This window comes from Ostrinia nubilalis, chromosome 2 (assembly GCF_963855985.1).
Source record: "Ostrinia nubilalis chromosome 2, ilOstNubi1.1, whole genome shotgun sequence".
NCBI classification, from domain to species: Eukaryota; Metazoa; Arthropoda; class Insecta; order Lepidoptera; family Crambidae; genus Ostrinia; species Ostrinia nubilalis.
In genome coordinates this window covers 13180709-13203294 of record NC_087089.1, presented here as the reverse complement: position 1 = coordinate 13203294, position 22586 = coordinate 13180709, and the positions used below count along the sequence as shown (strand labels likewise).

The window sequence follows — 22586 nt, the reverse complement described above, 5'->3', positions numbered from 1 at the left end:
CAGCTTATCATCAGCCAATTGAAAATGTCACTTTAAAAACTTAAATAATTTATTAAATAAATAAATAACTTTTATCTCCTACATTCACGAGGACAGTATATCATCAGCGTTGAGGGTCGCGAAGGCATGATCAGCCAGCGGCCTCAGGAAGTCGTGAAGAGCCTCCTCCATTGGCGCCTGCAGTTCCCCAGCCAGTTTCTGCCAGTTCTCGTTCAGGAATTTGTTCATTGAGTTGCCTGGTAGAGAAAGACATTTGAATATTGAAACATAGGTATTATACAATATTGACTGGTAATAATAATGACAATCAACCAGTGTTCCTGATTTTGTCATTAGGTGTATTTAAAGCCTCATACACTTACTTTAAACTTAATCTACTGTACACACGGCCACACTGTTAACTATTCATTTCCGTTTTTGCTCTCGCTCTCATCAAATGGTGATTCTTTGCGATAGAACGAGACGACATGACAGGTAATGGATAGTTAACACTGTTGCCGATGGTACGTTAGGTACAAACATTACCCTGTATTTGGATTCAACTTTTAATTGGCTAGAAACATTATAAATGACGCTAAAGGTGTTGTTGTTGTTTTAAACGTAATTTCCACGACATCTCACTTCAGTAGCCTTCCAGTGAATTTAAGGCATTCAAATGATATGCCTATGGAGCTTATTGATCTTAATTTCTTCTCCACGAGCTTGAAAAATATTCAAAACCAAAGCACCTTTAGTCTCACCAACCCGTACTTGTGTTATGAAAAAGAGACATTATTTGAATTACCTAATTCATTGTCCCCTCCGAACAAATTTTCCAGCTCCATAGACGCGTATCCCATGTGGAACTTGACGTCCAAGTCCTCGCAAGTGAGAGTGTCGAAGTGGTTGGGCTGGTGCTTGCGACCCAGCACGATTGTCACTAGAGCGTCGATGTCACCTAGAAAAGGATAGATGTTACAGATAGCACACACATTATTATGAGGTATCACAGTACGCGTGGACGCACATGGTGACACACAAACCAATCACAGAGCTCTATTCAACGCTGTGCATTCGATTTGCTGCTTAAGCAAGCATCGTTTGTGAATGCAGGCGTATAACTATATGAATTAGTTGAAAGGCCCCAAAGGCCTTCCCCAAGGAATTCACAGTGACCAGTCCTGCGCTGCCCACATCCAGTTACTTCCCGTGACCTTCATCAGATCATCGATTCACCTAGTTTTCCCGTACTACGTCTTCCGGCTCTCAGTAAAGGGGAGGTGTATTTTAAATAGCCAATCAGACTTCTGAACCGAAACTAAGCAGAGAGATGTGAAAATATCCTCTTCGCTTTGGTGGAAACCGGGCCTAATAATCTTTAGACATCCATAGACAAGAGTAAAGTAAGAATAAACAATATACTAACCGTATTTGGCGGAGAATTTTCCTTCGCCCTCAATAGGCAGCATCAGGAGTTTTCCTGAAAGCTTGTAGTTTCCCTTCATCCTCAGTTCTGGGATGAATATCTTAGCAACTACTCTATGCTTCTTGGAGTCTACCCTGGAACAAGAAAGATTCAACCCTTAACTAGGTAGTGGTTAAATGGAGCCACATCAATTTAAACTTTATGCTGTGAAGATACAGTTGAAAATCAATGAAAATATGTTTTATTGAGCCTGGTTTATAGATTTTAAATGTTTCAAGTGCATTACATTTTCTTTGAATAGGTTCTACCCTATTACTGCATCTTTATCCACGATGCAATCTAACTTCTTGTCTTTGAAAGCGGTTAAAAAAGAAGCAAATAAATAAAATTTTCATAATTAAAAAATGTCTATATGTCTAAATATCCAGAAAATTGATTGAGATACATAAGTTTAATATTATTAATTTCTTCCGTACTTTCTCGTCTATTGTACGTAGGTATATTATTCTTTTACTCACTGGACATCCTTGACCCTCATCTTGGAAGGACCCCGTACGGTGACGTCACTGTACGAGGACGTGACGGAGATAGGCCCGGCGGACTGCTGCACCGACAACGCTGGCACCATGAGCGGCTCGCACGGCGGCACACCGTACTCTGGCACCCCTGGAGTTACAAAAATAAATTGTAAAATAAAAACGTTACAGAAAACTCCTTCTAAGGTTCTAGCTGGACTGACCAAGTAAAATAGGCAGTAGGAAACCGCTTAATGTGACTGTACCAGGCAGTCTGTCAACAGAGAGAGATGGCGGGAGGTCGGAGAGCTGTATCCGCCTCTACAACCGATGTGAACGCCCTCTGTGAAGAGGGAATTGAAAAAGAAGAAAAAGGTTTAGACGACATCACATGGAAGTTTCAAGTAGTTTCATGATACTACTTAATTAATTTTTTATTGCAAATTCGCTCCTATTAAAACTGCATAAGAGTTAAACTTTATGGGCTAAATACACCACCTTTGCGGGTTCAACAACAGTTTAACTTTCCCCTGGGACTGATTAAATATGACCTTACTGGACTCCTGGTTAGGCTTTTATTGGCCAAACTGTAGATCCTGGCTACACAGGAGTCGCACGAGATGGGATCGAGAAACAGTCCCGTTCTTTGTGTCACTTAAAAATTCATAAAATGGCACCTTGAAATGACATAAGCTGTCATTAATTGCTCAAGATTACCACGAATGCAATACCTGAATAGTTTACCTGTAGACAATCTTGGAATGTAGGTATTCAGGGCATCGCGTAGGCAGCGCCCCAAGGCTTTCTCCTCCCGCGGGCATATGAACCCTCCGACTATGGAAATAGAGACGCAATTAGAACAACATAAATAGTAATAAAACACAATGCCACATATTTAGAATTGCTAGGAACTAATCAAGTCAAGAATTCATACAAAGTCATAGTAATATGTTACATTGACAACTAAAAAACGCTCATCATACATTTTGGCACAGTGGTTGAAAGCTTGGCTGCTAAGCCAGAGTTCGCGGGTTCGATCCACGCACAATCCAAACATGTGTAGGTAGAAACATGTCTTTTTATTACTAAATATTATCTTGAAACCGAAAGGAATCCTTATTATGAATCGTAGACGGAAAATAAGACTTCAACAAGTCCACAAATATAGAGATTGAAAATGATACACTTATCGTGAGATCACAATCTCACTTGATTATTTCTAATCTATACAAGATTTAGAAAAGCTGTTTACTAATCCTGAAAATGCTTCACGAGCTCTATCAAACGGTATCAATAAATAGGTTACAGAGTAAACTGGATATATAAAAAAATTAAATGTTCCTAGCGTAGTTATAAAAAGTAAATCTATATCTATAAAAGCCACTGACTGACTCATTCACTCACCACGAAATCTCAGAAACTACAAGGTGCTACAAGTGCTAGGAGTCTCAAATTTTGGATGGGAGTTCCTTTTAGAGCGTAGGTGCTCACTAAGACGGGATTTTGCAAAATTTAATCCCTAAGGGGGTAAAACGCTAGTCCTTAAATAATAAATCCTTATTAGTTCAAGTATTTAATACTTACAGTTTATTAAACCCTTCTCCAGCCCGCCGTAAGCGACGGAGATCGTGCCCAAAAAACAAACAAACCTCCACATCTTGCTTACACTTGTTTACTATGAATACTATTCTACTAGACATTTTTACTCATTAAATATCTTTTTGGACGTGATGATAGTATTTAATTCAATCTTCGCTATCATAGATCTTTGGATAAATCATTAGGCAATATTAGGTAATTGCGAAAACTCATGATGATGATAGAATTACGGAATCTGAGTTTAAATTCATTGGATGTAGTAGTCTGTGGAGAAAATATTCTAGTGGTATTCAATTAAAATAATCTGGTTTATTAATTAACTGAGAAAAGGTAGTGTGTAGTTATTGTTCATCTTGTTGGTTTCAAATTAAATAAAAACAATAACTACCATAAAAAAAATATGGATCAAAGACTTCCAGAAGAAAACTGGCATAAGCTGGAAGATATTATCAGCAAAAGATTGATCTGTTTGGTCCTACTATGTATTTATAATCACGAACCGTTACACTTTGCTAATAAGAATCACTTTATCCATATCAAGATCCATAGATCAAGATGAAAAAATTACTTAAATACGTTACCAAACTGTACGCACTAATATAATGACAATGCAATCATGCGCATTACTTTTACACCTAACTGCAGTTTGTTGACCCAGTAAATAGTATACACGTTGCATTTTGAGCTCAATAGTGTTGAATGGAAAGTTCCAACTAGTGTGGCAATCGGTTTGTGTTGTAGTTTTGTAACTCTTGTAACCCAGTCTGGTCACAGGCCTATGGTTACGTTATGTAACGTGATTTGAGAATAATTAGGTAATAGATTTTTATGTTAAATATCAGCCATTTATGGCTATAAAATAGTTTTGAGTCAATAAAACCTCCACGGTCCATTACTTTGTATCTAATTTTTCAATTTCGGAGGGAACCTTATCTTACTTACCATCTATGACAGAAATAAGAATAAAACGTACATTAGAACACTTCAATCGTTTATTTCATAAATAAATAAATATTAAAATTACATAACACCAATAGGTTAGGTACATTATTGATACAAGAATGTTCAATTAAACATTTAATAACAATAATTACCACTTTCATCCTCATTGGACAGAAAATTAGCAATAATAACTAGTACTACAATGGTAATAAATTTTAACTTCGGCATGATCATCACTTACCTACAGGTGAGATACAGGCCAAGAGCTTCCTCGTTGTGGATAAAAAAAAAATTATACACTTCGTCCAAAACGAATAATAGGTACGAATAAATATAATCAATCCTTTTAGATAAACACCTACCAAAGAAGCCTGTATAAATAATCTGTTTTTATATTTAAATGCAAGGTGACCTTATAAAGGTTGCGGGAAGGCGCTGCAATGCAGGCCGCTACCAACTGGCCAATCTGGGAATCATTAGGGGAGGTCTATGTTTAGCAGTGGTCCTGTGGCTGATATGATGATGATTTAAATGCGACTTGTATTGGCATATCCTTAGTTCGGGAAGACCATTTCCGAGGGTATGTGCTTGAGGAACTTGTTGGCCACGTCTTCCAGCACCATCGCCAGAGAGGTCTCCACGGCTGGCTGGATCTCCTTGATGATATCCTCTGAGTGCATAGCAGCTATGTGGTCAGTTATCATCTCTGGAACAGAAGTAAATGTTTTGGTTCCTCTTTAAATATCTGTCACCTGTCTCTACTAAAACCTAACAAATATTCACAGATGAATGAAGAATGTAACGTTCATTTTCCAAAATATTTGTTTCGTAGTTTAATAGTTCGAAAAATTGGGAATTGGGATACAATTAATGTTAAAGTGGTATTTCATCACTTCAGTAGAGCATTAGCTTTCAATATTTAAGTTGACTTATAAAAATTCATTTATTTTTGCAAATAGGCTTTAAAAAAGCGCTTTTACACGTCTCAATATTAACCCTACCACTGCTTCGGGACAATAAATGGGCCAGTGCTGAGAAGAAGCAGCGCAAGAAACTCAGTCACTATTGTCAGCCTCCTTTTCAAGGTTTTACAGTCTTTAAAATATACAAATTATAGTCTCCTTAGGTATTGATCTCCTTAGGACATAGTTCGTTTTTTTTTTCATGTGACAGGAGGCAAACGAGCAGACGGATCACCTGTACGGTAAGTGATTACCGTAGCTCATACCCGCAGACCCAGGGGCGTTACAGGTGCGTTGCAGGTATACATATTGTGAATAACAAACAGTCAACAGTAAAATAGTTTTTTTTTGGCTCAAACACTACATACCTAATGTCCTGCCTGCAATATTTAGCCTGTGCATAAAATTTATAGAAACGAAGATCATATACCCATTTTGTCTGTCGTAGAATGGGCATCATCAAGGCTGGCCTTCAGATCGCCCAAGCAGCGCAGGTGTACCGTAGCATCTCTGATGACCATCCGTTTGTGGACCCGAGCACCCAAAGCTTCTAAAGCAGCTGTGCATGTTGCTATAACAGAAGATGCTATGTATTAGAGCAACTGAAACATCTCGAAGACTACAAACTTTTTATCGGCCAAGCCTGAACAAGTATAGAAGTAGGTACGCACATTACACAGATTTAATATCGGCCGATTCTTCAAAAATTGGAAGCCGACTAAACCATAGACCAAACTATCGGCCGGACTAAAAGTCTGTTAGTTAGTAGTAGTGTTATTGGGAGCCAAACCTTAATAAAATCGTATTAAAAATCTTAGTATAGGTAATATAAATAACGATGGTCCCATGACCTAAATTAAATAAGTAGCCTGCAGTGGCTAAATAAAAAAGAAATATCGTTTGTGTCGTTATTTCGGGAAAGCTTATTTCCTTCAGTAGACTGCCATTGGCTGAAACGATGAACTCCGATAATGTATTAGGGTGTCCCTGACATCAGTTTTTAATCTTCTGAGATCAATCCGTAATCAGAGGATTACGGATTGATGTCAGAAGATTAAAAACTTGCATTATTTATTTATTTATTCTCTATGTATAAATAATGCAAGTTTTTAATAGCTTCAGTTACTAAGCTTAAATCTTCATTAGGTTCATGGACATGAATAATGCAATGACCTACTTGTACAACGACCCTGAGCCTGATCATACGGTCATGTAATATTAAAGCCATATATTATCATGCATACTATTCAAAATACGCGTTCTCGCAATCCAACAACTTCCGTACCATGCTACTTGCATTCTAAAGCTATATTTTACATCAATTAGATAGGTACCTGTAACATAACATTGCGCGTGTCCTCAGTTGTCTATGCAATTACAAATGCGTACGCATACATTACTATGTTATTTACTATGTAAAGATTGGCCAAGCTGTAGTAAGACTTAATCTTGTAGTTTTTATTCTTATAAGAGTTCATTGATTAGCCTTCTTCATCCCAGTTTATGCATTTGAAGTGGACGAAAATTATTTAGCTTAATGGAAGTTTCCTAAACCTAGTGCAAAGGCCTTTGACATCATTACTTTCCCCCTACTTACTCACTAGTAAACTGGCTTGTATTACTTATACTTGTGTGTATGTAGTAGCAGTAGGAAGCAACAAGCTAAAATTGATATCACGTTTGCGTCTGAATCACATGTTACTTCTAATAAATCTAGTTAGTTTTAGGTGTTCCTCAGGGAAGATTTCTGGGACCGATTTTGTTTTTAATATGCATCTACCGAAGTACAAAGCTAGAGCTTACATAATTTGTGCATTTACGTAAATTAAAACATGCATCTTTATAGAAAATTTGTCCAAGTTTACTTACTGAAATTGGCTGACAGTTTTCCAGTGGACTCCACTGGAAGCATCTGGAATTCACCCAACACCACATAGTCTCCTGTCATCTCCAATCGTGGAAGACTTATGTTTGCGGTTACTCTGAGGTCTTCGGGGTATACACTAAAATATAGTATAATAATAATGCAATACCATGTAGTTTACTAGAACAATGCAATGAAATATACTATTTATCTTTATAATAAACATTTCAATTAAAAATAATAGGGGTCTTGTAACAAAGAAGTTTATCCTAGAGATAAGCACCATTTTTATTACGAAATGACAAAAATGAATCTTTATTGCCTATTATTGATTCAAATATTTATATTCACCTAATCACAGGCTTTTTGAGCTTTATTTCATAATCTTACTGGACTCATAAAGAGACTAGTTTCGGCACTGAAGCAAACCTATAGCATTGAAATCTCAATGTTTTGCGGACCCATACTATACACCTATACAGGGATAAAGTGATGAAGTACCAAGTGGAAGTTCTCGTAACTTACTCCAAATTATTGAAGGTGTAATTCGTCAGTCCTCTTAGCATGATATCGGACAGCCATGCGTCATACTTGAACTTGTTCTTCGGCATGTTGTGCTGCCGTAGCCTGATGCTGGGGACTTTCAGCGGCTCCAGAGCCTGGATGTTCAGGCTTGGAACCCCTTGCGCCAACAGATGACGCGCCTGCTCTGCCATGCGTTGGATGCACTCCGCTACATTCGGATCACTGTAGTGGCATGGTGTTGGTTTCCCTTTGGATGATAAGAACATTATCAGTACGAGAATCCTACTTCATACTAATACAATATAGGTCTAATCCTACTTCCTACAAACCTATGATACTGTCTTTGGTACCACATTTAAAGCAAACAATTGATTAATTTAATTTTGTTTATAAATACTTATAATAAGGACAATATTGTAAAGCCACGCGTAGAAAAACGAATTATACAGGTTGGAAACGATAAGTGATCTCACTCGATTATTTCTGAATATACAAGATATCGAAAAACGGGTTACTCCGTTTTTGATATATCCAGTTTATTCTGTAACCTATTATTGATACCGTTTGATACAGCTCATGAAACACTTTCAGAATCAGTAACTAGTTTTTTGATATCTGTATAGTTTAGAAATAATCGAGAGAAATCACTTATCGTTTCCACCCTGTATGAATGTTAAATCACAATTTTATCGAGGTAACTTGACTAGCAAGCCGTGTTTATAAGAATCTTCCAACTAGTTACTTTCAAAATAAATTACATAAACTTACCAACATTCTCCCCGCGCGTTGCATTCTCAACTCTTCTCCCATACACTTCACTGACACAAATCCCAACAAATACAATTTTAATCGGCGTCCACATTTCGACTTACTCTATTTCACTCCGAACGAGTTATAAATGTAAAATAAAACATTATGCCTTTATAAAAGGGTTCAACTAGTATGTGCTGAATGCCATATGTGGATAGGTTATCCTCGGATCAGCCTTTGGTGCAACCATAAAGTGTTTTAAATGCATTCTTAGGTGTTTTTCATTTAATGTGCGGAAAATGTTCTTCCAAGATTATTTACTGCCAGTATTTGTTTTGTAAATGAGAATATTCAAAGGCATAGAATAAAGGTAGCAGGAAGGCGCTGGATGCAGGCTGCTACAAACCGGGCGATGTGAAAATCATTGGGGGAGACCTATGTTCAGCAGCAGTCCTAATCATTACAGGAATTACTTGTACTATATTTTAATCAATATTGTGAGTCACAACATTTAACGCATAATGCGTATTTTTACCGGACTGTGCCAGAAGGAGAAGTATTAGAGAGTATTTAGAAATATTGTTGAAAATAATTTTAGAAATTAAACTCGATTTAATTAAAAAATACCTTTATTCTACACACCTTAGATTAATATGTACAAATATTAGTGAAGACAGGTACATAAATAATTATATCTTTGGTTACCAAACAAAAGAAAGGTAAGGAAAAACATAAAATCACAATCACAATAACATTGACGAGTTTTCGAATTATTGAATTAATCATTCAAACATACCTAATTGTTATTTAAACAATAAAAAAGTATAAAAATAGAAAATTCCTAAACACTACAGTAGTATTTGTGTCTTAATACAAAATTATACAAACACTATATGAATAATACATAGTTAAAATACATTGATATTTCCTATTATTCCTATTGGTCAGATTGTTATTTTTCTTTTCGGTTAAGTTTTGAATAACTTTTCCCATTCACATACGAATTTGCTCCAATGAGGGTTTTCGCGAATGAAAGATCCGCTAGATGGCGGGACGTGGATGTGGGGTCAGACTGCTGCGTGATTGGTGGATTTTGACATATCTGTCAATGTCATGTCAAAAATAACCAATCATGCAGCATTTGGACCTCGCGTCTACGTATTGCCATCTGGCGGATTTTTCATTCGCGAAAACCCTTATTTGTACAAAGATAGGAATATTTTTAAACATAATTTTCCGAGTTTGAAATACGAATACAGTTTATTTTGTTTCAAAAATACAGTCACTTTTCATATTAATTAACACGAGTAGATGAATGCCTTTAAACTGTAATGATTATGTTAATTATTGCTTTGAAGTCTATACCAATACTTATAAGGTCTAATTTAGTCAACCAATACTTCGTTAATAGGTATAGCTCCAAGAATTTTGTTGACAAACGCCTTGATGACCGCCGCGCTGGTCTCTTCGATCAGAGGGTTGAGGATGTCCAGCACTACTCCTGGACTCGCGTTGAAGAAGGTGGCTGCTGAGGCGGCTGTAAATAAAATAAAATAAAAATTAATTTGTGTTAAATCATCTCAATGTAGAGAAGCAAGGCAGTTTGCTTGATGATAGAATCATCTATGTTATACAAGTTGGAATTTTGAAATGCCACCTGGAGGGAAAATACTGTAAATACTGTAGATAGAAAATTTTACTCAAAGAAAACGCATTTCTTTATTTTTGAAAAGAAATAGAACTGCGTTCAAAGATTTCCAAGCTTGCCACACACCCGAGAATCGAACCGACTAAAATCTGTTAAAAACTACAACCTGTATTTTTATTGCACCGATTGTTAGGGTTAAGTAGGTATAAGGATGATATCTCTCAACAAACGTGACAAATCAAATAAAAGGAAAAACATGAAATCTTAAATTACCTATTTTAATTATTTACGAAAAAATGTATTTTATTAAATGGTTATAATTTATTCATTCGCGATGAATTCAATTTCATGATTTGTTCGCTACGTTTAAATCTACACGGATATTATAAAGTGGAAAGATTTAATAGTATATTAAATCCGCAGTATTAATTGACAGAATATATTTATTATTCTAACTAACTAGACCGGAATCCAAAGATTAAGAAATCAATGATACAATCGTGAAAAACAAACGGTTGAAATGCTATTATTTATAGTTTGTTAGTAGGACTCATTGGTATGTATTTTATTATCATAATAACACAAGCACATTCAAATGTAATGTGATTTTAAATGGTTTATTTACCATGAAGTATCAGCAAACAATACCATATAAAAATTTGATTACCTACGTGAATAAAATATCAACAGGAATATTATTTTCTTAGAAGACAACATCAAAGCTACTACACGTGTCAATATATTGATACCAACAATAAAATCCATACACATTTAATTAAAAACTAAGACTGTATACGCAGTCTCTGGATTTACTAAATATGGAAATTCTCAATTCACGGGGAAAACTAATTTATAACATTTCATCTTTCAAAATAATGGCTCTATGAAAACTTTCTCTATTGAGAATGACTATGAAACCGATTCATAACGTAAGGTGGTGTTCCACGGTATTTCCGTGCATACGCGAGTAGACAAATAATAGTTCTAAAATTAACTCAATATGAGTTAATTCCTACCAAGTTTAATAACTCATTTCAAAACCTCAGGTCTAACGCCAAACTTAGCAAATCCGTGAACGTGTCGGAGTTTTTTTGTAACGCGTAACACCTATTGCAGTATTTCGGTCTTGGTCGAGAGTACAGATTTGATAACAATCAATTTTGTAACGCCCCGTAATCACTGCTTAATTCTTGATCATACCAACTCAACAGTAATTCTGACCACCTTAAATTACGTCAGAATGACGCGTTCCAAATAATAGAATAAATTATCAAAATTGTTACATACGGTCGCTGCAGGCTATGTATAGTTACCAGCACAGACTATCTACATTTTCGTTACAAAATTGCACCTAATGTGTCATTTGTATTTACATGACGTGCCGACGTTCGTACACTAATAACATACGAGTAAATAATTATGGGAAAATTCCGTTGTTTTTCGACATTGGTAAAACAAAACCATATAACCAAACAATAATTTGATTAGTTCAAGTACAAAGAAAAAAAAAGTTTTTTTTTTCAGCCGTGCTCCATATCCTTCATACTTCTACCAGGGGAAAGAACAAATATAGCAACAAAAAGATGCAACACATTGCCACAGAATATTAGCTATTATAATAAAGCAAATCACCATATTAATGTCTTTTTCGAATGAGTTATCAAATTACCGCGCGTAATTTGTTGGTTTGTCTATGGTCTGTAGATTCTTGACGAAACGATTACGCGAGCAGAACAAAGAGTAAATCATAATGTTAATAAGATTGTATTGATTGAGAGTAAATTATCTGTGGTTGAGGATTCAGGGTAATCTCGCTTCCACCTTAGGCCTGATCATCACTTTCTATCAGGCGCAACCACAACGAGGAAGCCCTCGATGTGGATTAAAAATATTGCTTACCAGCGACAGGCCGTTCCGTGTCATCGAATGCCACCTGGCCGTGGTTGATCTTCACCCTGGTGACCACCTTCTCCGCCTGAAGGTACTCTACTCCGTCTTTCTCGACCGGCTTACCGATCCCCTTCGCCACAACAGTGATGCCAGCTGAAAGAATAGAAACATGATATTAAGGAAAGAATTCTGTTTTTCTTTCTTTCTTTATTTCATTCAAAAATTTCAAAACAGCTCTAACACAAAACTTAGCAAAAAAATTATGGCTCTAATAAAAATATAGGTAAATAACAACTATTCTAACCTATCGAGTATAACTTTCAGGAGGCCTTGAGATTAAGAAATTATTTGTAGCTGAAATCGTTACCAATTTGTTTGCAACATTGACCTTGATTAAATTTACCCGCTTTGGCTGGGTTACTGCCTTTTTTTAACGCTTGTCTTATGGTAAGGTAAAGGCACGCTCCCGGGATTTCGGGAAAAATCTCGGGTCCCGGTTCCGAGATGATCAGACAGCACCGGTACCAGACGGACATAGTCCCGGGAATTCCGGTTCTTTTTGAACCCAGTACCGGAAATCAAAAATCGGAGAACTGGACGGGTCCAGGGGCATCCAGAACCGGGGTTCTGCATACCCCTAGCCAGAATCCACAGTCGTTCATATTATACCTACTGCAGTAACCTCAGGACTGCTAGAGCAAAATACGAAAAATATAGCTAAATACGAGTAACTTACTAAAGTTTCCCCTCAGTTTTCCTTTCCCGCTGATGTCAAGTGTCAGCAGGCGGGACCCTCGCACGTCGTAGTCAGCAATCACTGCCAACTTAGGCAGCACAATCTTGATTTCTGCTGCGTACTTGTTGTTCAGGTTCAACCTGGAAGAAGATAAATAGAATGTGGTCAGAATTATATCAAATTGCTAAAACGGTTCTTAGGTTAACAGTCCAACTCACTCCAAGAGTTCCTAGAGTAAGGAAGAATGTAACTAGGTCCACATTTCCCATTAATCAAAATAATCTAAAATATTGTCGCAAAAAAAATCTTGTCGCCGGCCGATAGTTTAGTCGGGCAGTTGATCAGTATGGGCATGTATGGGAGTGCGCACACTACGTCGATTCGATTTGGCCGATTCCTCATACAAATTAAAATCGGGCACAACTATCGGCCAACTAATAATCAACGGTGTGCGCCTACTCTTAATGTTCATTTAGGATCTACTGAAATAACAAGAATAATTCTAATTTTTCCAGAGATAAATGGAGGACTTGGCTTACACTCTCCACGCGCTGGCCGGATTAGATAAATTCTTTAAGTATTGCTCCATGTTGGTACACAAAGGTGCTTAGTTAATAAACATAGTCCCGTAACATGAACCCGATGAAACCCAACATGATATTCATTACTACTTCTAATACAATCTATCTATCTATCTATATCTATCTATATAAATAAAAATGAATTGATGTTCGTTAGTCTGATTAAAACTCGAGAACGGCTGGGCCGATTGAGCTGATTTTGGTTTTAAAATGTTTGTCGTAGTCTAGGGTAGGTCTAAACGGTGAGCAAATACGCGCGCGATATTGTTTTTCTGTGACAGACAAAATTCCACGCGGGCGAAGCCGCGGGCGGAAAGCTAGTATCTAATAAATATTACAAATTAAATAATAATAATAATAGAGATACGAATTTATATAATTACATACAATTATCTCAATAACAACAATGATGATGATGGATGAGGTTTTTTCAGATTTAAATTGAAAACTGCAGCACATAATTATTATGGTAACAATCGCCTATGGTCGGTATCGGACTGCCAATTCGAGATCTGAGGAATGCTGGTTCCTTCCCTGAGCTGAACTATTGTGGTTTAACCCACTCCTAACACAATAATTTAGCCTGAACAACGGGAATAATTTATTTATTTAACGGGAATAATTTTAATCCCGGTATTTACGACACATCCTGTATAATGAGCATTCACAATCTTACCTTAGCTTTTCGATGACAAAGTTAGTTCCTCCGAAAGCCTTAGCGTGCTTCACCGTGGCCTTCAGTCTAAGATTGGGGGCTGTCTTGTCCAGCCTAAGAGTGGGCACTGTGAAGGGGTCCAGGGCTGGGACATTCACTTCTGGGATCCCAGTCTTCAGGCGAGGCTTGATGGCTTCTATCGCGTCCAGGACGCATTTCTCGATCTGTGGGTCGCTTCTTTTGCATTGAGGAAAGTAGTCCGCTGTAACATGCAAATGATTTTCATTAAAATAGATGCAGTACTCGTAGTTGCTCGCTTCTGAAATATGTATATTGCGGTATTGGTTAACTGGTTACTAATTCTTGAAATTTACGGTTTTGGTAACGTAAGCAGAAAGCGGGAGAGTAACTTGAATTGGGAGGAGGGTTTACGAGCAGTTCCGTATTTAGTCTATGATTGGTTTCATATGAAAGTCTGTCAATTACAGTACAATGTGCCTAAGTTCGAATGGGACATTGGGAGTCATTTTAGAATGGGTTTTGATTCTAAGGAGCTTATTCTTGTCGTGCAATATATTCGCGTGTTATGTTATTTAAAAAAAACTATTTCTCGATATCACTATCTATATTTCCGTTACTTTAAATAGTGTCAGAGATCGTAAGTCTCCAAATCCTTACATGGCAATAAGGACGGAAATGCCTTGAGCCAGATGCATTTCCTCTGCGGTAATGCTAGTGTCCACTGACATGCGTAATGCACTTCCACACAGTACAAGTTGAAAATTGCTTGTATTCACATGTCACGCATGGATAGATTGTTTAAAGGCTTCATCATCATCATTTCAGCCATAGAACGTCCACTGCTGAACATAGGCCTCCCCCAATGCTTTCCATGTTGATCGATTGGTAGCGGCCTGCGTCCAGCGCTTCCCTGCTACCTTTACGATGTCGTCGGTCCACCTTGTAGGCTTAAGGCTTATTAAGGCTTATTTACACGTATTAAGTATATACGAGTAAGTAGGTAAGTAAATTTTAACTTAATTTAAAATCAGCCTTACGGCGAGGGGATTTTGTCCAATCCGGCAAGTCAAAATAATCGAAGAAGTGCTTAATTACTTCAAATGTTTTATTAAAATATTATTCCTTTTTATTTATTATTTCATGTATAAAAGAAAAGTCCCTTCTTTCTTTCCGCCATGAATATTAGTTTGAAAATGTAAGGAAAACAAAAGAATATGCAAGCATTTCCTTTTCATGAAAATTTCTGACTCCACTGTTACGATGGCATTACATTACAAGGCAGCCCAGTACATTCCAGTTAATTATTTAAATCTTGAAACAGGTTGATCTTGAAACTTAATCTTATTTTTGTGTAACTAGGTTCTTTTACCTCTCGAAAATAACCATAATAATGTCATTGTTTTGGCTACCAGATCAAAATTGCAATTACCTAAATATTGTAGTCGATACTGTATTTTACATGTTTTTACCATCATAGGTCATTAAAACAATCCCTAAATGTTTTGTTAAGAGCCATTTTACATTTTCGTGCGAATTTCTAAGATTTTGGAAGCATGAATTACTATCTTAAGCAACATCCAGAGATTATTTAATAACTGCGAAAGATAGGTCAATCCTTGTTGTTGACCATTAATGAAACGGATTTACTAAAACTCTTTTGCTTAATTCACAGTGCCCCATCTCCCACAACCATTTTACGAAAAAATTGCCGCAGACTCATTTTCAAAGTCCTGTATCTATTATTTATGCTCATATAATAAGCTTAAAAATATATAGTAATCATCGGACATATATTCTTGTAGTCCATTAATGAAATAGATTCTTGAATTTCATTACCATTATTGAGTAAAATCTAAAAATAATTTGGCAAATTTGAAGATTAACGTCACATTTTGATCGTGGTTTTTGGTTTAAAAACACAGCAATAACTGCAATAAAAGTATCCCAAAATAAAGAATTTTCATTGTAGAATTAATTTCTACAGTTATTGTTTAAATATTAGTAACCACTTTGTCAAAATATTGATGTGAATATCAGTATAAATTACAATGCGCAAGCCGACATCGATTAGTATGGCGCGAGCGCCCGTCAAGGCAAGACCTGTGTCATTTTTCCCGCCGTGACGTTTACGTGCGTTCGTGTCGTAAAGCGGTGATTTGTACGGCGACCAAATACATTTGATACTATGCCGAGAGGCTGTTTCGAGTCGGCCGGCCGAGCAGAAATTGAAATGATGAATTTTAATTTCTTTGACGGATCTGGGTGTAACTATGTATAATATGTAGGTACCATGTATTTAATTTAATAAATAAATTATAAAAAAGTATTGGCTCTGTGCACGATTACAGCGCCAACTAGCGTCCACAACTTTGTGTGCTCTGTCACATTGACATTTAGGTCGTATATTTGTGAAAAAATATCGAAATGAAAAAATAACAAATATTTTCAACTAATAAATTGTTGTGATACCACGATTTGGGTGGAAAAAAGGTTTTGAAATAATTTTGGTCATTCAAATCAAATGAGGTAAGTCCAAAAAGTGTGTTTAATTTTGATTGTGTCAGGGTTTGTTTACTTTATTTATAGTTGTAGTTTTACAGTAAAACAAAAAGAAAAAGCTACTTTAACGGTTTCATTATATAATAGTAAATATATTTAAATGTTCCTGTATCACTAGTAATAAATTAAATATCGTTTTCAGATCGAAATGAGTATTGTTTTGAAGACCGGGTTTGTGAGTTTTACAATATCAAATTCCAACCACAAACCGTATTTAAAGGAAAGTTGTTGGTATTGGCTGGACAAGTCCGAGATGTAGAAGAATTAAAAACAAAACAAGGGCAAAGTTCAATAATTCACGCTCTCATCATAAGGCAAACATCTGTGCACAACAACTACAGTGACTCATTTTTGTACTACCACGTTGTATAGTCTAGTTATTTCCAAATTGTAAACGGCTATTAAACCAGCCCTATCGAAAAACAGTCCACTCTTTTATTTAAGTTCCCAGTAGGACCCTTTTCATGCGATTATTCAATGATATTAAAATGTATTATGTAGAATCGCTTTGCCATTGACAGATACATCTGATGACAGAGCTTACATTATTTCTACTTTTGACCACCATGAGCGCTGCGATCGATTATGTTACCCCCACCTAGTACTTCGCACCCAGCGAATATCCATTATGATAGCACCCTTAACACAAGCATATTGGTTGCCTACTTTTGGACTAGATGGCGCTGTGAAATTGTCCAAAGATTTGTTTATTTATTTATCCGCTTTGAGTTTTGTTTCGTGAAGAAGAAAGAGAAGCGTTTTGTTTTGTTGTTAAATCTATACTAATAAAACAGGAAAGATTTAATTGTTTGTTTGTTTGTTTGGAGGCAATAGGCTCCGAAAAAAATTTCTTTCACGATTTAGAATCCTAATTTTTTTCTATGTAGGCTATAAAATATTTTCAAAAACTTTAGTCCAAAATCTTTGATAAAATTCGACGTTTAATAAATAAATTAGATAACATATTAATACTTTTTTTTTCAGTGCGATTTTAGTACTTGTTTTTCAGAAATTCTACGATTTAACTAAACTTCTAAAGTGTTTATATTTTATGCATAATTTATTCACTTCTAAAATATACATAATATCCTATTGATAGATGACGTGCTTCGTATTTTATTAAAATTATTACCTGACTAGGTTAAAAAGGTGTGGAATGTTATTTTGGAGATAACTTGGTTCCATAGAAATATAGAGAGATGCTAAGTAATGCGCTGAGTTCGAAACTCAGTGTCGTATTAGAAATTCACACACACAAAGAAATCAAATTATGTGCTCATTATCCATTGCGGTATCAGTATTCAACGTTCGAATAATCTTTAGTACTATGCAAGCAATATAAACTGTTTACATAATGACGTCGCTACTGTCATCATTGCTTTCACAAGCAATATGTTCCAATTTGTCCCTTGTCACATTTCCCTTTAGTTTCTGTGATCTGTCCGTCTGAAGTTGATATCAATGAAATATTCCTTAGTACTTTTGATTTAAATTATTTTTTTTATTTTGACACGTGTTTGAAAAATCAAGGTCAGATTACAATAAAATAACAAGTGAAAACGTAACATTGCATTGCAACTCGCAATTTCGCAATATTGATGAGGAGATTCCATTGGAAAGTCTGTATTCATTCCTAGGATTCCCCTAACACCATCAAATTCAAGAGAATTCAAGAGAGTGCAGTTTCCCATCTCATGCTTAGGGACCACGGTTTAAAATGGTGTGGTTGCATAGAGCCTGCAACGGGCAATTTGCAGGTTTTATATCAAAAAATATAATCATTTAACAAAATTAATTTTCTTAGAATATTTTAATTCTATTAGAACCATTTTCCACTTCATCGCAGAAGAAGTCGCGGGCAAAAAGCTAGTATGAAATATGTAGTATTGCCCGCGGCTTCACGCGCTTGAAATTTAGTTTGTCACAGATCGTCATAAATTATAGCCTATAGATACATTGTTATTCTGGTCGACGCCAGGGATGGATGAGCGTCGCTGTCGCTGGCGACAGGGTCTTCTGGTTCAGGGTTCATGGCGTAGGTCTCAGGCAAAATGAAATCCACTCGTAGAAATTAATAAACTCAGTGTATTCACGAAAATAATTACACACAGCACTAGAGTCGTATCGGAACTGAGTGAACCAAAGGTCTTGCGATAGGAACGTCCGACCCGAGTGATAGTTGAACACAGACTGCCTAGTACTGCTGTACTGTACTGTAAAGTTTCATCAAAATCTGTTCAGTAGTTTTTGCGTGAAAGTGTAACAAACATCCAGACATCCACACAAACTTTCGTATTTATAATATTAGTAAGACTAGTAAAAAGTAAGATAGTAAGATGAATTATTTTAGTTATTTGTTTACTTATAATAATATTTATTTATTTATTTCTTAGCTCTGTCTGATAATGGATCTGGAGGAGATGCAATGGCCACCTCCGTAACAAAACAATAGAACCCTATGGAGTTTGGGCTTGTGTGATTCGCCTTGACGAATATTTCGTATCCAGGGTCCGATGATGGAGCTGTAAGGGGGCAGATTTTTTTTTTCACTATGTGACTGTCTTTATTTTGAACTTAATATATTTTACATATTATACCTATTCGTGTTTCATTATTCGTATCCAGGGTCCGATGATGGAGCTGTAAGGGGGCAGATTTATTTTTCACTATGTGACTGTCTTTATTTTGTACTTAATATATATTTTACATATTATACCTATTCGTGTTTCATTATGAATCGAAATATAAAAGACTTAATAAACTCTATTAAAAATTTAAATTAATTAATCAAGTTTGAATACCTCATTCTACCTTAAAATTAATAACTTAAATCAAGTCTTATTACGGTCACGGCTCAAGATTTTTTTGTCCATTTCAGCGTTCTTTTTACTCTTTTGACGTTGCGTTGACAGCTTTTACCTAATTTCGCGCGGAATATTTTTGTGAAATGGCTCTTAAGTCAAAGCTCGATGCAAAACCCAAGAAGAGAAAAATTCGAAAAAATATGTAAATAGATATGTTTATTTCAGTTGTCAGTACAAGCTTTGCCTAGTTTGGGACTAAGGGCGCAGTGTAAAATGTCCAAGAATAATTTATTATTTATTTACAATAACGAGCTGTCGGGTCCGTCAGTAGCTAAACTTTAATGGCAATTAAAATTATACGCTTATTACACAAGTCTTACCAAATTGACATAACGAATTACATTGAATGCCTTGAGCCTGATCACCTGATCAGCGATTAGGTCAAATATTCTCTACCGAATTAGGACCAGCTAGGTTTTGAAAGGAAACAGCCTTGGCACTTAAATTTAGACTGCGTTGGGTCAATGGTTCTCTAAGAAAGTAAGCGGTGGTTTAATGAATATAATCTTGGTATTGAATACATAATGCATAATGCATAACGCCTCCACGGCTTAGTGGTTAAATTGGACTTGCTCAATCGGGATTCGAACTTATTGATTTGGAGTTTGGAGTTCGAATCGCAAACCACACCAGACAGCCTGATGAGCACGACGAGTAATCTTACTAATATTATAAATGCGAAAGTTTGGATCTCTGGATGTCTGGATGTTTGTTACTCTTTGACGCAAAAACTACTGAACGGATTTTGATAAAACTTTACAGTATTATTGTTTATAACCCAAAATAACATATGGGCTATAATTTATGACGTTCTGTCAAGACTAAATTTCACGCGTAGTGTTTTTATAAATATTATAGTATTATATTTAATTACAGAACATTTAATAAGACTTTATAGAATAGTAAATATATTGCGATTGAATTATACCTAGAGCAGGACCGGTCACCGGGGGAAGCCTTTGTCCAGCAGTGGACGATTGGTGACGCAGCAGGTGACGAATGGATCGATTGCTTGATGCTAGCGAGTCGCGCTTGTCCGGACGGTCGCGCGTTCGAATCCGTTTTTGCTTTGACTTTGAGGTATTTAGTGTCTACCATTTAGGCCTTAGTAATCAATCATTAAAAAAAGAAGAATTAAAAAACCCTAAGCCAAAACATTACAAGGTATTCAGTATAGCTTAGTATATTATTTTCGTCTTCACATACATAGTAGAAAAAACACGTGACCTAAGAGTCAGTGACCTAATGATTGCACCTATCTATCGTCTTTCACAAGCTTTATAAATGCATATTTTTTCATCTACAAATATTATCGAAATTAAAATAATTATTAATGATAGAGATTTGTTTTCTATTATACAGGGTGGCCCAGAAAGAAATTCACTTTTGAAAATTCAAGGAAAAAAATTCTGTGTAATTTTGTAGAACTTTATTCATTACAATTCAAAGAAAATTAAATGAAATTTATTTTTAAATTTACCTTTATTAAATTACATCGTCTAGGAGATTTCCTTGACGCTTACAACATTCGATCAACATACATCAAAATCTTGAAATGCGTTCGTTAGAATTACCTCGAAACCTATTTTCCATTTTTTGCCGAATGTTCAGCTTCAGTTGCTGCATGGTTGTTGGATTATAAAAGTATACTCTATTCTTAAGATAACACCACAAAAAAAAGTTTTCTGGAGTGAGATCAGGGCTTCCTGGTGGCCAGGAGATGTCACCCCTGCCTAAAATTATTTTTTTGTGGGAACATGTCTCTTACCATCTAAATGCTCTCATTTGAAGTGTGACACGTAGCCCAATCTTGATGAAACCAAGTGCTCCTGTCATAGCCTTGCGAATCTTGCCACTTTGAAATCAAAAAGCTTTTCAGCATGCGAGTATAGCGCTCTCAAAAATTAATCATCCTTTCGATGCAACAGACCAATTAAGCAGGGGTGAAATCTCGTTGCCACTAAGAAGCCCTAATCTCATTCCAGCAGACTTCTTTTTGTGGGGTTACATTATGAGCAGAGTATACTCTAAAAATCCAAAAACTCTGCAACATTCATCCACCCTGAATCCATTTCCAGGTAACTCTTACGAAAGTTTTCCACAATTTTTATGTATGTTGACTGAATGTTGTAAACGTCAAGGGAATCACATGTACGATGAAATTTAAAAAAGAAGGTAAATTTAAAAATAAATTGCATGAAATTTCCTTCATATTACAATGGTTAAAGTTCTACAAAAATTTACAGTTTTCGTTTCCTTACATTTTCAAAAGTGAACTTTCTTCTGGGCCACCCTGTATCATAAATGTTAGGCATTGACATAATTTAAATTTGATTCACTCGTTTGTTTATGTATTTGATTACTCTTAACTAACATCGTTTTAGAGCTGCTTTTTCAATCGTCTGATAACTTTTATCTGCAGAATATTTTGGGATATTGATAGAGCATGGAAAATTATTTTTTTTCTACAGTCAAAAGGTATCAGACGATTGAAAGATTGGACCTTAATAATTAAAAACTTACGTGTGACTTTTCCCAAAGCACCCACAACACAGACACAAACAAAAATCACTTTCATTATCATTTTATCACAACAGTTTACCGCGTACCGAGCGACCGGCGTAGAGTGTGCGCCGGCGCCGAAATTCACGACTTTTGTATGGAGGGAACGGGCGCACGCGTTGAGCAAGCAGGATGCAGTTTGACACGGAGATTATATGGTGCTTTTTTGAGAGATGAGGAAAAATATTTGATTATATTTACACTAGACATATTTCGTCTGAAATATTATCATCATCAGAGGTGGAATTGTGTAAAGCAATCGTAATCATTTGACAGTTCATAACGTACGATTATTCTGTCAAACGCTTTGTTTGTCCTTTATCGTGCGTTATAAACTGTCAAATGATTACGATTGCTTTACACAATTCCACCTCTGGTCATTTATGTTAGGTTGCACCATCTTACTTTAACTTTGACAAACGTCAAAAATCTGTCAAACTCCATACAAAAAACACCGATAATCGTTGAAGTTGCGGTCAAAGTTAGGTAATGCAACTCAGCCTTAGTC

General features: G+C 36.0%; 2 protein-coding genes and 1 long non-coding RNA gene across 3 annotated transcripts; 1 reads left to right on the top strand and 2 right to left on the bottom strand.

Annotated features, from left to right (window-relative positions):
- Positions 1-75: 75 nt before the first annotated feature.
- Positions 76-22179, bottom strand: LOC135078799 (uncharacterized). Its single transcript, XM_063973358.1, has 11 exons — positions 22040-22179; positions 14094-14334; positions 12837-12976; positions 12110-12253; positions 9950-10099; positions 7813-8059; positions 7755-7761; positions 7457-7490; positions 1406-1492; positions 785-937; positions 76-236 (listed from the first exon to the last, which is right to left on the bottom strand). Exons 1-11 carry the CDS (start codon positions 22098-22100, stop codon positions 85-87), a joined length of 1416 nt encoding a protein of 471 aa, XP_063829428.1. The 5' UTR covers positions 22101-22179; the 3' UTR covers positions 76-84.
- LOC135077745 (uncharacterized) lies at positions 4846-7371 on the bottom strand. The gene is made up of 3 exons (XM_063972321.1): positions 7293-7371; positions 5854-5994; positions 4846-5167 (listed from the first exon to the last, which is right to left on the bottom strand). Exons 1-3 carry the CDS (start codon positions 7369-7371, stop codon positions 5016-5018), a joined length of 372 nt encoding a protein of 123 aa, XP_063828391.1. The 3' UTR covers positions 4846-5015.
- Positions 15317-17077, top strand: LOC135084404 (uncharacterized). Its single transcript, XR_010259837.1, has 2 exons — positions 15317-16619; positions 16795-17077. It is a non-coding gene; the product is annotated as an uncharacterized LOC135084404 (long non-coding RNA).
- Positions 22180-22586: the final 407 nt, after the last annotated feature.